Here is a 13,044-nt window from a genome sequence, read left to right as displayed (position 1 = left end):
CTCCAAGCGCCTCGCGCAACAGCGTTTTTGAGCGAAATTGCTCAATTTCTAACTCGCTCTAAAAGTACCAAAACGAACCTAGAAAAAATAACCAACCAGTCATTTCGATAGGAAATTTGCTCAGCTTTCCGATGGTGAGGTCCAATTTTCCGTAATTTTCCATTTTCTCCTCGGAAAATGCAAGTAAACTTTAAAACTCGAATATCTCAAAAAGTGCCTTTTTTGTCGTTTTTTATTGTTTCAGTGGAAAGCTGAGGTCTTTTTACACAAAAAAAACAGTTGTTTTCAAAGTGTAAAACACATAATTTCTATGAGAGATAAGAGCAAACATAGTCGGCGCTCAGCCGTCCGGCCGCCTGGACGCGCGACTCGCGGCTCGCTGTAATCGCAACTCGCACAAATGACAATGTAATTGAACTAGAAAAATTAATAAAAATACCATTTTTATGCGTTTTTTCCTCAGTTTTCTCATGGTGTAGTCGAATCTTTCGATAATTTACACATTCACTAGGAAAAATAGGAAATAAACGTTCAAGTTTATTTTTCCGTACGAAAATGAAAATTATCGAAAAATTCGACTACACCACGAGAAAGTTGAAAAAAAACGCATAAAAAACATATTTTTATTAATTTCTCTAGTTGAATTACATTGACATTTGTGCGAGCTGCGAATACAGCGAGCCGTGCAAGGCTCGGGAGCCGCGAGTCGCGCGTCCAGGTGGCCGGACAGCTGAGCGCCGACTATGTTTGCTCGTATCTCTCATAGAATTATGTGTTTACACTTTGAAAACAACTGTTTTTTTTTGTGTAAAAAGACCTCAGCTTTCCACTGAAACAATAAAAAACGCCAAAAAAAGGCACTTTTTGAGATATTCGAGTTTTAAAGTTTACTTGCATTTTCTGAGGAGAAAATGGAAAATTACGGAAAATTGGACCTCACCATCGGAAAGCTGAGCAAATTTTCTATCGAAATGACTGGTTGGTTATTTTTTCTAGGTTCGTTTTGGTACTTTTAGAGCGAGTTAGAAATGGAGTAATTTCGCTCAAAAACGCGAGGCGCTAGGAGTTTTGAGAAATTTCGCCCATATGTATCTACAAATAATACTTAATGTGAATCCTTACCCAAATTCAAAAAGAGAGTAGACTTTTTTAATTCTATAATGAATTCATATTTTATTACCAAGTCTAAAACAAGTTTTTAATTCATTTGATATTTAAATTGCTTGGGTCATGATCAAAATAAACTTAGTCTGAATGTTCTGTTGATCATTTCCAATTTTAAGCTGCGAATCGAAGGTGATTTTTTTGAATGTTAATTAGATATTTTATTTTGCAAATGCTTATTAAAATAGATTTGAAACAGAGATCTTTCTTTGGAACAATTGAAAGCCTCTTTTCCTTATCATTACTTCTATTTTGTGTTGTATTGAAACAATTTTTTTAAAACAGGATCAGCTTCGAAAAACTAGTCTCCTTTTGAGGGAATGATCCACGACGCTGATAAGTTTGAAAAATAGTAACTTCTAATTGAAAATATATTTTTTTAAAATGTCTTATTTAGTAATTTTTATTCAAACTTATTTCGTAGACAACAATAATTGTGTATATAACACATATGGAGCATCGGGAAACAATTTTTTTAAATCAAAATATACTTCACTTTAAGGTTTTTTAATGAAACGGTATGAAAAATTAAAGTTATGCTTTATTTATCATATCTTTAATGTTAAATTTTTTTATCGATTATTATCAGTAATCTAAATAATAATAATAAAATAATCTATTCATTGATCATAAATAGGAGATGAAACGAAGTATAAAAAAAATTCTTCATCCATTTTATTCCCATGGACTGTCACAAGGGCCCATGCTTCTAACTTGTACAGCTAAAAAATATGAAAAATGTTTTCTATTACTAAAATACTATTCTTATAATTACAGTGGAAAAATAATGTTGAACAATTCAAAACTTACTTTTCCTCAAACACTTATTGCTACATTCTAATTCAGAAATATTGGAATAAGTTTCTCCGTCAGTTCCACAGACATAAGTTAAATCATCAGTGGTAGCACAAATACAAGGTTTTCCTTCGGCATCAAATTCGGGAAGTGCAGCTTGCACTTTGAAAATCATTAGGCACAAAACTATAACTGAAACGCATAAAGTATATAATTATTATGAAATGATAATAATGATTTTATTTGCCAGCACATTTCTTTCAAGCAATTAACTTAAACTATATTACACAAATTTGAAAATTTTTGAACGAGTAATGAAAATCGAAATATTTAAAATTACTTTATTTTTCAGAGATTTATTGTATGTCTAGACCTTTTACAACTAATAAATTTCTCTTTATTTTAAAAACATACATCACTGTTTTATTTGTTTTTACTTATAAAATAGAAAATATTTTAGAAGCTTTTCTTTCATATAATTGTAAATAATGATATAATGAAATAACATCTCTAAAACACTAATTACATATAAATAACATACCCAAACGTTTTGAGTTCATTTACACTAACATAAAAAATGACATTAAATTAAACAATATATAACTATAATCTGATGTTATAATGACATTTATGTTGAAATATTAATTACCAATGGTGATGAAGATAACTGATTTTGCCATTTTGATAATTTTATGATGATCAGTATCAGACCGCGAATGTACGTCTAAGAGTAGATGCGGATAAACTGATTCGTTTGCGCAGTTACATACATGACGTGTGCTTGCAAAAAAAGAACATTCAATTCCCCACCAAATGATGTTTAGTTATACTCTTTGAGTCGTTAAAGACAGAGACTGGAAAAACCATTTTTTCATTTATCAATAAATTAATTTCCATTGTGATTGAAGAAAAAAATATTACTCGTGTTATCATTAGTATTTATTTATGATATAATAATCACATAAAATTTAAATGTTTTGACTCATTTTACAGAAGTCAACGCGTTTTTTTACATTTTATATTTGTAAACATTCCATCTTCCGATACCGAGCAATGATAAAATATAATTATGCTTCACAGTTAGATTTTCATATTACCGACAGCTCTATTACTCTGAGGTTATAAAAAAACTTTTTAAAAGCGCGCTGAGTAAACACTCTGATGGTATTCATAAGAAATTTTAGTTTTGCATAAATTCTCATGTAAATTTTATATTTTTTATATAATGAAATCATCTAATCTAAATTTTGAGCAAATTTCATTACTGTGCAACAATTGTTTGAAAAATGAAAAAGAAATAAGGCATTCAGGAATTATATGCAAATAGTGACATCATGAATTTTGTTATTTTAAAACCAATGCTATATCTTCCTCATTGAGGAAGGAGAGGAGAGAGAGATGTGTGTGTGTGTGTGTGGAACCAATGTAACTTTTGAACAGAGGCACCTAGAGAGACGCGGTTCAGTTTGTTTTGAAAGATCAGTATGTCGCAAGAAGCTCTAAAAATTTATTTAAGGATCCATCGAGTAGTTAATAAGTTATAATTGTTTGGAGTTTCAGTTTGGCAATTGTTTTATTAGCTTTAATACTTAAAAATCAGGAGGAAGCACTTTGCCATTGGATTGGCAGCGGGTTTTTGTGACAACAATAAACATACCATGTATATACTGTTTGTAAAAGATTTGAACTACTTCGTACATAAAAACAAAGAGGTAAATTAAAATGTTGACGGTTATAATTTATAGGTAATTTGATAACGAGCTATTGTATTTTCTCATAGCAGTTATTGGCCCTTTTTATATTTTTGATTATTGGGCTATAATTTTTCTCACTGTTCACATTTGAAGATATTGTTATGGACACCAATAATACTAAACAACTTAAATATTTATTAACATTTTCAATTATTGTACATTTTTTAAACGTGCATAACGTCTTTAAAATGTCATTAACAGTTATAAAATGTCACGATTTGAACTGGAATAAAGGTTTACAAAAGTATTAAAATCTTCCAGAGTTGTAACAATATTATTTTAAGTTTATAAAATTAAAAAAAATCGTAAGTAGAAGTTTATTCTTGACACAGTCCTTTGTGACGGACCTGAATATCTACAAAAGAAAAACAATCAATAACACTGAAATTTCATCATAATTTGATAATTATGTAAAAATTATACGCACTGCCTCCTTCGCACTCGTTAGCACATTTCAAGGTACCCTCATTTGGATAACTTTTTCCATTGGACCCACAAACTGGTAAAAATTCGTAGGTTGTAATACAATCACAGTTATTGTCAGCTTCCCCCTTTTCTCTAAATCTTATAGTTGTTCCTTGAATTATCAAAAAACTACTCATCAACACTAAATAACAAAAAAAAAACTGTTAAGTAACTTTTATTTTAGTCGTAATTTATTCGATAAGTTCACTCACCACACAAAACAACGAATAATTTTGTCATCTTGAAAACGGCAGTAAAAAACAAAGAAATTTATCGGAATCGAAACACCTGCAATGATGTGCCCAAACGATGATAACTAGTCTTTCTTCTGAGGATGTCAGCTCTTTTATAAGCGAATAGCTATTCCCCACTCTCATAAACCTCGCGTAATTTTTTCTCGCTAATCTCGCTACAAAATTTTGTACATACTTTTTAATGCGCATTAAACTTGGTGAAAAAATTTACCTGCAGGAAGTTCAGCAGACCCGTACATACATTACACCAATAATTAAGAAAAATTAAATTCAAGGATTGCTATAATGGCTAGTCATTTGTTCACATAAAAATTGTAAATGAATAGAATTGTTTATTTCTTTTGGATTTAAAAAATTAGATACTTTTGAATTCATCTGTTACATTTTTGAATAGGTCCATGTACATCTTTACCTTATGATTATGCACTTTCTATTTTTACATCTCACTGTGTCTTTACAGCACAAGGTTAGCCAAGCTCATATCGTTTTAAAACAATCATTCATGATACTACTTTAAAAGCCGGTATGATCAATTTCCTTAAAATAATATTTTCTCAATGTGGGAAGTTGATTTTGTATATAAAACATATGCAAAATTAGATGTGTTGAAATTAACTTCTATTAGCAATCAAGTTTGTATACGAAATCAACCATTCAATACTAAAATATATAAAAATATATTATGCAACTGTTTTATGATAAATCGACAACAACCACAGACCTCTCGATAAGTTTTCTAAATTGTTACTTAAAAACAATGATAACCGAAAAATTTGAATGAATGGAATAGCTGAAGTGTGGACAAGTTTGTGCTACTGAGTAACAAGTGAATGGAAGACAAAATCGCTCATCACACAATTGTTTCTATTTCAAAGTCACTTGTAATTATTTTCATTTTTCAGAATAAGTTGTAGTAGTATTTGTCATCGACCGAGCGTTGTACGTGACAAAACATAATGAAGTAATCTCTACAAGAAAAATGTCATTTGTAATTAACGTAATTGCAGGAACAATTGATTTTTGAGAAATTTTGATTGAACATGAAAATTAGTTATGAATATTGAATTATATTTATGATTTAAGACATTTAAGACTTGTTTACAAGTTTAATCAATTAGAAATATATGTAACTTGAAAAAACTTTCAAAAAATAGGTCAACTTGTTAATGCATTAGCGCAGGCAATTTTTCACTATCACTGATAAAATATTCGCATTGTTGGAATAAATTGTAACGTTAATGAAGGTCATTGTATAAATAATCGATTTAAAAATGACCATTCCTCAAGTAATGCCATCGCATGTAATTGTTACGTCTTAATTAACGTTAAGATTATAAATTCCCATTTGAAGTTAATGAATTAATAATAATTTCTACTTTTTTATAAGTTGACACGTGTAAATAGATTACGAATCGAATAAAACTTTCATCCTTGACCACAATAAATTTTTTGAAATCATAATCGTCGAATTGCATCTTTGAACTGAAAAAGTAGTTTTTGTCACTGACTTTGGAGACATACAATTGTACTACTATAAATGCCTATGATGACACTGCTCCATAAATAAGCCGATACTTTCGTTACTTAAAAATATCCGCATTCAACTTGTCATCAATATTTTTCGAAAGTGCGTATGATAAAAATTGCTCAGTAGAAAGTCTCAGGATCGTATCATCAGTGAAAACAGAGAATACTGAGAAGCCGGACATGTCAATTCATTATTATCAAAAATAAGATTTCCCCCTATGGTTCTTGCACATAAAGCAATCTACATTGACTTTTTAAAAAAGGTGTAGGACCTATATGTAAAGTTTCGTCGGATAAAGTGCGAATAAAACTTCATCATAAGCCTGAAGAATGTACCTTTGTTGTAAGGTTACAGTGCCTAAGAAATAACAATTGGCAGAAAACAAACGATCGTAATAAACTTATTCTGTTTTTCTCACACCTTTTCAAATTTACGGTCGCGTGCCTCAAGTTCGACTTGCTTTATAATGCTTCACGAAACTTTCGCACTCGAAATCATATTACGTGTGCAAGCGTGACGAGAATTTCCCCTGTATAGCCAAGTACATTCAGTGATGTATCGCTTTAAAGCTGCCTTCTCATTTTTCGAAATTTTCTCATTTTTTTTATCTGATAGTGGAGTGTATTTTAAAAGTAAAGTGAGCGAACCGCAATTTTTGGCGTGTAAAAATTTTATCAAAATTAATAATCGTCCTTCGCTTCGACTGCTCCACGATTGTTCGCAAAATTTTTTATTAATCATTTTTATTTTTAAGAATGACAAACGTAAAAATAACAATAAACAATGATCTATTTCGAAAACAATACCCTCATTTCCAAGGTAATAATTTGATTAAATAGATCTCAAACACGGAAGTCGGATGCAAAATTTTCCATTTACTGGCACACAAGAAATCGTCGTTCCTCCCTTTTAAAAAGCTGCAATGCAAACTCTATACTATAAAAGAGAAACAACAGCATACTCAAAGTTAAGCGCAAGCGAAAAAGTCGAGCAAGCAAAAGTCGGACCTGCTACGAGTCATGCGTAAAAAAAGTAACGCGAGCACATCTCCAGGAAAGTGTTTTACAAGCGTCACGTATCAACCTCCTCTTTTGGTAACGTTTTTCTTTTCTCTCTCCCTCTCTCTCTCTTTCTCTGTTTCTCTTTTCTTGCCTTTTTTTCACTTTTTTACAAGATGAAAAAAAATCATATGCGCATCACTTAATACCCGTTATTTTTACACGCTCCACTCGCAGCACATTTATATATAATTAAACATATTCGTTTTCGTTCGTGCAATTATACTTTATTATGCCAATGTATATCATCAGCTGAACGTAAATTTTTGGTAGTCTTTTCTGCCTTTTTCCTCTCCGAAATTGATCGTTTGGCTTAACTTTGTTTGCCATTTTTATGCAATTTGGCTAGCGGGTATTACTCACACATATTTATGAATGGTTTGGCTCGCTTTCAGATGCGAGCATATGGGCAACTGTATGAACCTAAAGCGAGCTGCAAGATGTTAATTAGTTCGCAACGCCTTCACGGTGCTCAAACGTGCACGTGAGATTTGCACGTAAAATATTATATTTTCCTTATAATCGTCGATGAGTATCGCACTATAAACCACCTTAAACATACATACAGTTACTTGCTGGCTTGTTTACCAGCAACATGCTTTAGAAGTAAGTTAAATTATTTTTCCCTGAATTTTTAGGAAATACATTTTTTTAACTTTATCTAAACAGATAGTTATTTTCAAACTGATACATTTTATGCAACCCAGCATTTACTTCATCAAAATAGGAGTGCATAAAGTTGATTTCATAGATACACTCAAAACCGATGTACAATCTGATATCCTGATAAAATACTTGATGATTTTAGAGTAACGAAAGGTTTATAATATTTTGATTAAAACCGATAAATCTATACGCTAGATTAGTTCCGGTATCGGTGTCCATTATTTTTTACGAATTGCATAAAGATAAATTGAGTTATCAAATTTGCGTCATAATATGAATATGCCTCGCACCATCCTCAATATCATTTTTCTACTCTTTTCGTGTCATCATAAATCCGAATTTTTTACTTTTCGTGCAGATCTAATCAATTTAAATACTGCTAGCGTAATTTCGATTTTGCTAGTCGATGTTTCGTACCATTGTCCAAGACGTAGTCTGTACAGTAAATTTCTTGGCGCAACAGAAATCGTGAGCAAACTCTCTGAAGCATTGGCCATAGGCAGGCGTTGACGTATGTATGGACTAATTGCAGCTATAGAAGCGCGAGTAAATATATCTGCGCCTGCCACTGTCGAGCGCGCGACCCACCTTTATTGGAATAAATATAGAGAAACTGCTTGTGTACGAGTGCCGCACTTTGATACTCTACTACTAACATAGGGTGTGGTATTTTACATTTTATTGTGTAAATGTCTTTTCGAAAATCCAAATTCTCTTACTTGTCAATAATCGCACGTGCACGGGCTAAACTATTGCAACTATTGTGTAAGAGTATCGCAAGACTCGCGACGTCCACGGCTTTCGTAGCGATTGCGCCTTTTTTTTCCGAGTAATTGTAGGCGTCAACACGTACAAGAAATCGTGTATCGGATTTTGGAAATTAGAGGAGTATTTCGAAGCTGTGAGTCGCGAAACGAAATCGAGATTCTCGTAACGTTTGGAAGAAAAATAAGAATGCAAGCACGCGTCATAGAGTCGCCGCAAAGAGCATAAAACTAATCGTACAAGGACCTCGCCGGCAAGTGGCTATGTTACGGTTACGCTACGCACACACACACATGTGTGCATGCGACGACCAAGTGCAACCAGTTTTTCCATGAGCCTACATTCCTCACCGTCCAAGCCGTTGCTGCTGCAGTGCAGATGAGCTGGGATGACGAGACACGCATGCAGGCGTGCGATCAAGACGACAACAAAAAAGCCATCAGAAAATGTATACGCGAGTGAAAGGGCGAGTCGCGCGAGTGCATTGCCGGCAGAAGATCTCGTTTTCTATACTGCAAGTCAATGCAATGGACATGATTGACGAATCGAAAGTGAACTCGCACCTGCGCCGAGAATAAACATCAATGGCAAACTCCTATATAAAATCCAAGCTCGGTGAAAAGGTATGTTTGCTTCGCTCATTAAAAGTCTCTGGTTTATCCCTCGTTACGAGCTTGGAAAACTCAAAGCCAAAAAAGTACTGAAAATTTATTTTAATTGCATTAAAAAAAATAAGCTCATCGAACTTCCGAGCCAGATATTTTTTTATTATGTTTGAAATTTTTCATACCTGTAATCTGCGCTCTTTTTTATTTTCCAATCGAAAAAAATAAGGCATAAAATAAGTAAATATTGATACTTGATGTATAGTAATATAACACAGCATGTGACACCTAATCACTCTCTAGTGATTAAAATTTACTGCGTCTATACGCGTTCAATTCGCGCCGCATTGGTTTAAAACAAGTTATTTAGTGAACACGTATACACAAGGCCATTGTTTGGGTCGAAAATTGAACGGTGCGAGCTTTTAATCCCAATTATCGAAAGCACCGCGGTAAAAAAAAACGGCAAAGAAGATTGTTATTATCCGTCGGTATTATCGCTCGCGAGTGAGACAATCGTTCGAAAAAAAATCAAACTTGTTGTCGATAATAGCGACCCGAATTTTACACTTTCTTCTGCATTTTTCGGATGAAACAATCTTTCCAAAACGTATCTACAGATACGTCACAAAAGGCGAAATAAAAAAAAAGGGAAGTCGCTGTAGCCGTTCCAATATTACAAGAAGAGTTTTTTTACACTTAAGCATGATCTTCCATGTGAACATTAAATTTCACTACAATTATTCGTCACGGTACATTATGAGATAGTCAGCGCCCTTCCACTGCACTGCTCTCTCTCTCTCTCTCTCTCTCTCTCCTTTTTCATAATTAAGATATGGAACGTAAATTACTTTTTATCATCCCCATATACGTACAAGCAAGCAAATGAAAATCTTGTTGACTGGTAGATATTCAAGGTCGTGCATTATAGATAGCCTTTATAGAACAAAAAAAGTATAAAAATATCGGCATTTCTCTCACCACTAATGCGCTCCGATAGTTGGATGAATAATTAATGCAATAATCGTAGGGATATTATCTGAGAGCTCGAGAAAGTTGCATATTACAGGCGGCAATATATCTATACATATATATACAATGCAACGATGTCGGCACTGCTTCTATGAAGCCGTTGACAACGGGATGAACGAGTTGTCGTGATCATCGTTTAAAAACTGTAGCGAGGCTCGTGTCTTCGTAGTTTAAGATTGAAACAAATTATTAATTCACTTGAAATTCTAGGTTACTTGGTATATATATTGTAAAAAATTTCCATTCCTGGTAATGTTTATGTTAAATTTTTAACAATTTCTAATGGTATCCAAACTCGAATTCATACAAAAATCATGCAATTTATGGCGCTTTTTATGAGTTTTGAAGTTCAACTCATCCTAATTTCAATTTTCAAATTCTAATTACCAAAAAGCCCATCGAGCTTTTTTATCCATATCATCACCAAGCAATCCTCAGAAACTGCGTACTTTTAAAAAATTTTATTGAATTGCGTGCGACGTTATCCGAGCCTTCCACGCTCTTAAGAAAAATTCAACTAGTTTTTAGTATTTTAACGACTTTTTTATAAAATCCCCATTTGCCATAAAAATATGTTTCATCAGCTTTATATTGAAAATGTACTTTTTTAAATCTTCGAAGTTCCTCTCCCGAATTTGATGGGCATTACTTTTTTAAGTGTTTGAATCACTTGCAAGTCCCAAAAAAAAATTTCACGAGTTTGCTCTAAAAAAAAATTTTTTTTCAACAGTAAAATATTAAAATTTCACGAGATTTATTCATATAAGTAAACACGCTCTAGTAATTGGCAATTTATAAAATGAGACACTTGAAAATTTATATTGTTTATATTAATAACGATTTTAAATTTTTTAATTAATATTTCATATTTCTTTCACATGAAACTTTATATTTGATTGAAAAGTACTTGAAAAAAGTAACTGATTCAATTATGTAAGAAAATTCTAATGTGCACTTTTAGACCTACATATATATTACATCCAAGAAATTTATAAACATTGTTTATTTATTCCCTGCACGATTTTCGGAAGAGTTCAAATTTTTAGAAATAAAAATAAATCTATTTTTAAGACAGAAAGTTATGTGGTGGAAATACCCTACAAACAGGAGCATGTATATACTCGTTGGGGACCACTTAACTTTAGCAGTATTCACTCGAGAGAGAATGTCTCGTACTTATAAACTTGTGTACGCCCGTTTGTGGTTGGCTTTTGTTTTCTTCTTCCCCTCGATTTTTGGCCGAAAAAATGCACTCTTGAGGCTTTTTAGGCCATACATCTTTTGGATGCATCTTCTTTGTTGTGACCCACAAGTGGGTGTGAGAGAGAAATACAGGATCTAAAGCCCATACCTCATTCTTTCAATCTCTTCTCGCGCCAAGTACACACGTTGATGTTAAGGTCGACAGTCCAGATACGTTTGGAAATAACCGTATATATTTAGTGTATGCGCGTGTGCGTGTTCATTTGAAAGACAAAATTTATCGTATGCGGGTGAGAGAGTATGTGTGTGTGTGTGTGTGTGTATTTTAAAATGTTGCTTTTTAATTTCAATGACTTCGAAGGTATTATAAAGAATACTTAAATGTTTATCACGTTCAGCCTACTGACTTCGCACATTTTATGTAAAATACCTTATAATGAAAGGAAAATACTTTGTGCTTTGTTTGACCTTCAAAAAGGGACCAAACTAATTTTTGATATTTTAATGAAACTATAATTGTAATTTACTTGAACTACTTTTTTTATGGTTTTCTTTTCTTTACTATAAAGACATTTTTTTAAAAACACAAATCTAGAATTTTTGGATGTAATTATTGAGAAATTCTTTATTAAGTTCTTTTTAAAAGCTCATGAGCATTGGTTATGATGATGAACGGAGATTGAAAATGTTATGTCAATTATGCAAATTCAAATACTGATTCATATAATATTTTTTAAACAGTCTCACACACACACACACACACACACACACACACACACACACACACACACACACACGTGCACGCCAACAATTTTATCAAAAGTTTACGTTTAGTCTCTGATTGATCAAATATTATTTTTCCTTGCATTAAAATTCAACGGTATACAATCTTTATGACGTTCTAATCTTTCTTTAAGAAGCGTTCCGTAATATAATATATGCACATTATGTAATTTATATCTAGAAAGATATTTTAAACGGATTACCTAGCTACTGTTAATAAATGACTTCTTACTTGAAACGAATCTTGCAAGATTTGCATTTCTGACACAAAATACTAACGATAAATTGTTATTTTATATAATGATAAGATGTACATTATTAGATAATAAGATACTCATTAATTTAAGTACATTTAAAATGGTGTTTATTTTCACAAAACTTTTATTCTCAGTATAAACACCTTAAAATTTCTCTTAAAGAAACTTAAGGCACGAAATGAAAAAAAAATTAACGAAAACATATTATCATGGTGAATGTATCATCGTTTTCTCCAAGCTTAAGGTTTAAAATGTGAATCTCTGTTGCCCAAAAAAATCTTATCAAAGCGTCAATCGACACACGTATTTGTGACAATTTTTTTTTTAAGTACAGAGACAAAGAATTTTTATTTTGTTTTATATCTGAAAAAAGATGTTTGATAAAGATTTTGACCTTTTAGGAAGATGCGCGATTGTTTAGGCCTGCTCGAGTTCGCAGAAAGAGAGAGAGAGAGAGAAAGATTATCAAGTGACAAAAGTAAATCATTTAATTAAAAAAAAAAATCCGAGCATTGTTTTAATGTCCAGAATTGAATAAATATAATTTAAATGTACTGCAAAAATTTAAAAAAAAAATTTTTGTTTTTAAGAAATCAGAATTTTTCTTAGCCCATTAATGTTAATTTAATATGAGCGTTTTTTCGTGGCTAGTTATCAATGGTGCGAACAAGTAAAACTTTTTTTGTCAAAATGACTCATTAAATAACCTTGGATT

The 13,044-nt window shown here is 32.1% G+C and overlaps 2 protein-coding genes across 3 annotated transcripts; both read right to left on the bottom strand.

The window, feature by feature from the left end:
• Window positions 1-1,709: 1,709 nt before the first annotated feature.
• On the bottom strand, window positions 1,710-2,866 carry LOC106657903 (agrin). The gene is made up of 3 exons (XM_014379603.2): window positions 2,609-2,866; window positions 1,975-2,151; window positions 1,710-1,886 (listed from the first exon to the last, which is right to left on the bottom strand). Exons 1-3 carry the CDS (start codon window positions 2,637-2,639, stop codon window positions 1,840-1,842), a joined length of 255 nt encoding a protein of 84 aa, XP_014235089.1. The 5' UTR covers window positions 2,640-2,866; the 3' UTR covers window positions 1,710-1,839.
• Window positions 2,867-3,513: 647 nt separating this feature from the next.
• Window positions 3,514-4,509, bottom strand: LOC106657904 (turripeptide OL11-like). 2 transcript variants are annotated; one of them, XM_023460817.1, is made up of 3 exons: window positions 4,391-4,509; window positions 4,141-4,290; window positions 3,514-4,068 (listed from the first exon to the last, which is right to left on the bottom strand). In XM_023460817.1, exons 1-3 carry the CDS (start codon window positions 4,416-4,418, stop codon window positions 4,031-4,033), a joined length of 216 nt encoding a protein of 71 aa, XP_023316585.1. In that variant the 5' UTR covers window positions 4,419-4,509; the 3' UTR covers window positions 3,514-4,030. The 2 variants fall into 2 exon arrangements, with proteins under 2 accessions (XP_023316585.1, XP_014235090.1); XM_014379604.2 differs by having other exon boundaries at window positions 4,141-4,320; window positions 4,391-4,502.
• Between the last annotated feature and the right edge of the window lie 8,535 nt (window positions 4,510-13,044).

This window comes from Trichogramma pretiosum, unplaced genomic scaffold, assembly GCF_000599845.2.
Source record: "Trichogramma pretiosum strain Unisexual culture from Peru unplaced genomic scaffold, Tpre_2.0 scaffold6, whole genome shotgun sequence".
In the NCBI taxonomy this organism is placed as follows: domain Eukaryota; kingdom Metazoa; phylum Arthropoda; class Insecta; order Hymenoptera; family Trichogrammatidae; genus Trichogramma; species Trichogramma pretiosum.
This window is presented reverse-complemented; position numbering and strand designations above follow the sequence as displayed.

What these genes read in the sequence shown, in the direction of transcription:
- LOC106657903 (XM_014379603.2), bottom strand. Translation starts at nt 2,639, where the DNA reads ATGGCAAAATCAGTTATCTTCATCACCATTG. An exon ending in AGTTATCTTCATCACCATTG is followed by an intron (nt 2,152 to 2,608) that starts GTAATTAATATT and finishes TATGCGTTTCAG; the next exon opens with TTATAGTTTTGTGCCTAATG. An exon ending in CAATAAGTGTTTGAGGAAAA is followed by an intron (nt 1,887 to 1,974) that starts GTAAGTTTTGAA and finishes CATATTTTTTAG; the next exon opens with CTGTACAAGTTAGAAGCATG.
- LOC106657904 (XM_014379604.2), bottom strand. Translation starts at nt 4,418, where the DNA reads ATGACAAAATTATTCGTTGTTTTGTGTG. An exon ending in ATTATTCGTTGTTTTGTGTG is followed by an intron (nt 4,321 to 4,390) that starts GTGAGTGAACTT and finishes TTTGTTATTTAG; the next exon opens with TGTTGATGAGTAGTTTTTTG. An exon ending in TAACGAGTGCGAAGGAGGCA is followed by an intron (nt 4,069 to 4,140) that starts GTGCGTATAATT and finishes TTTCTTTTGTAG; the next exon opens with ATATTCAGGTCCGTCACAAA.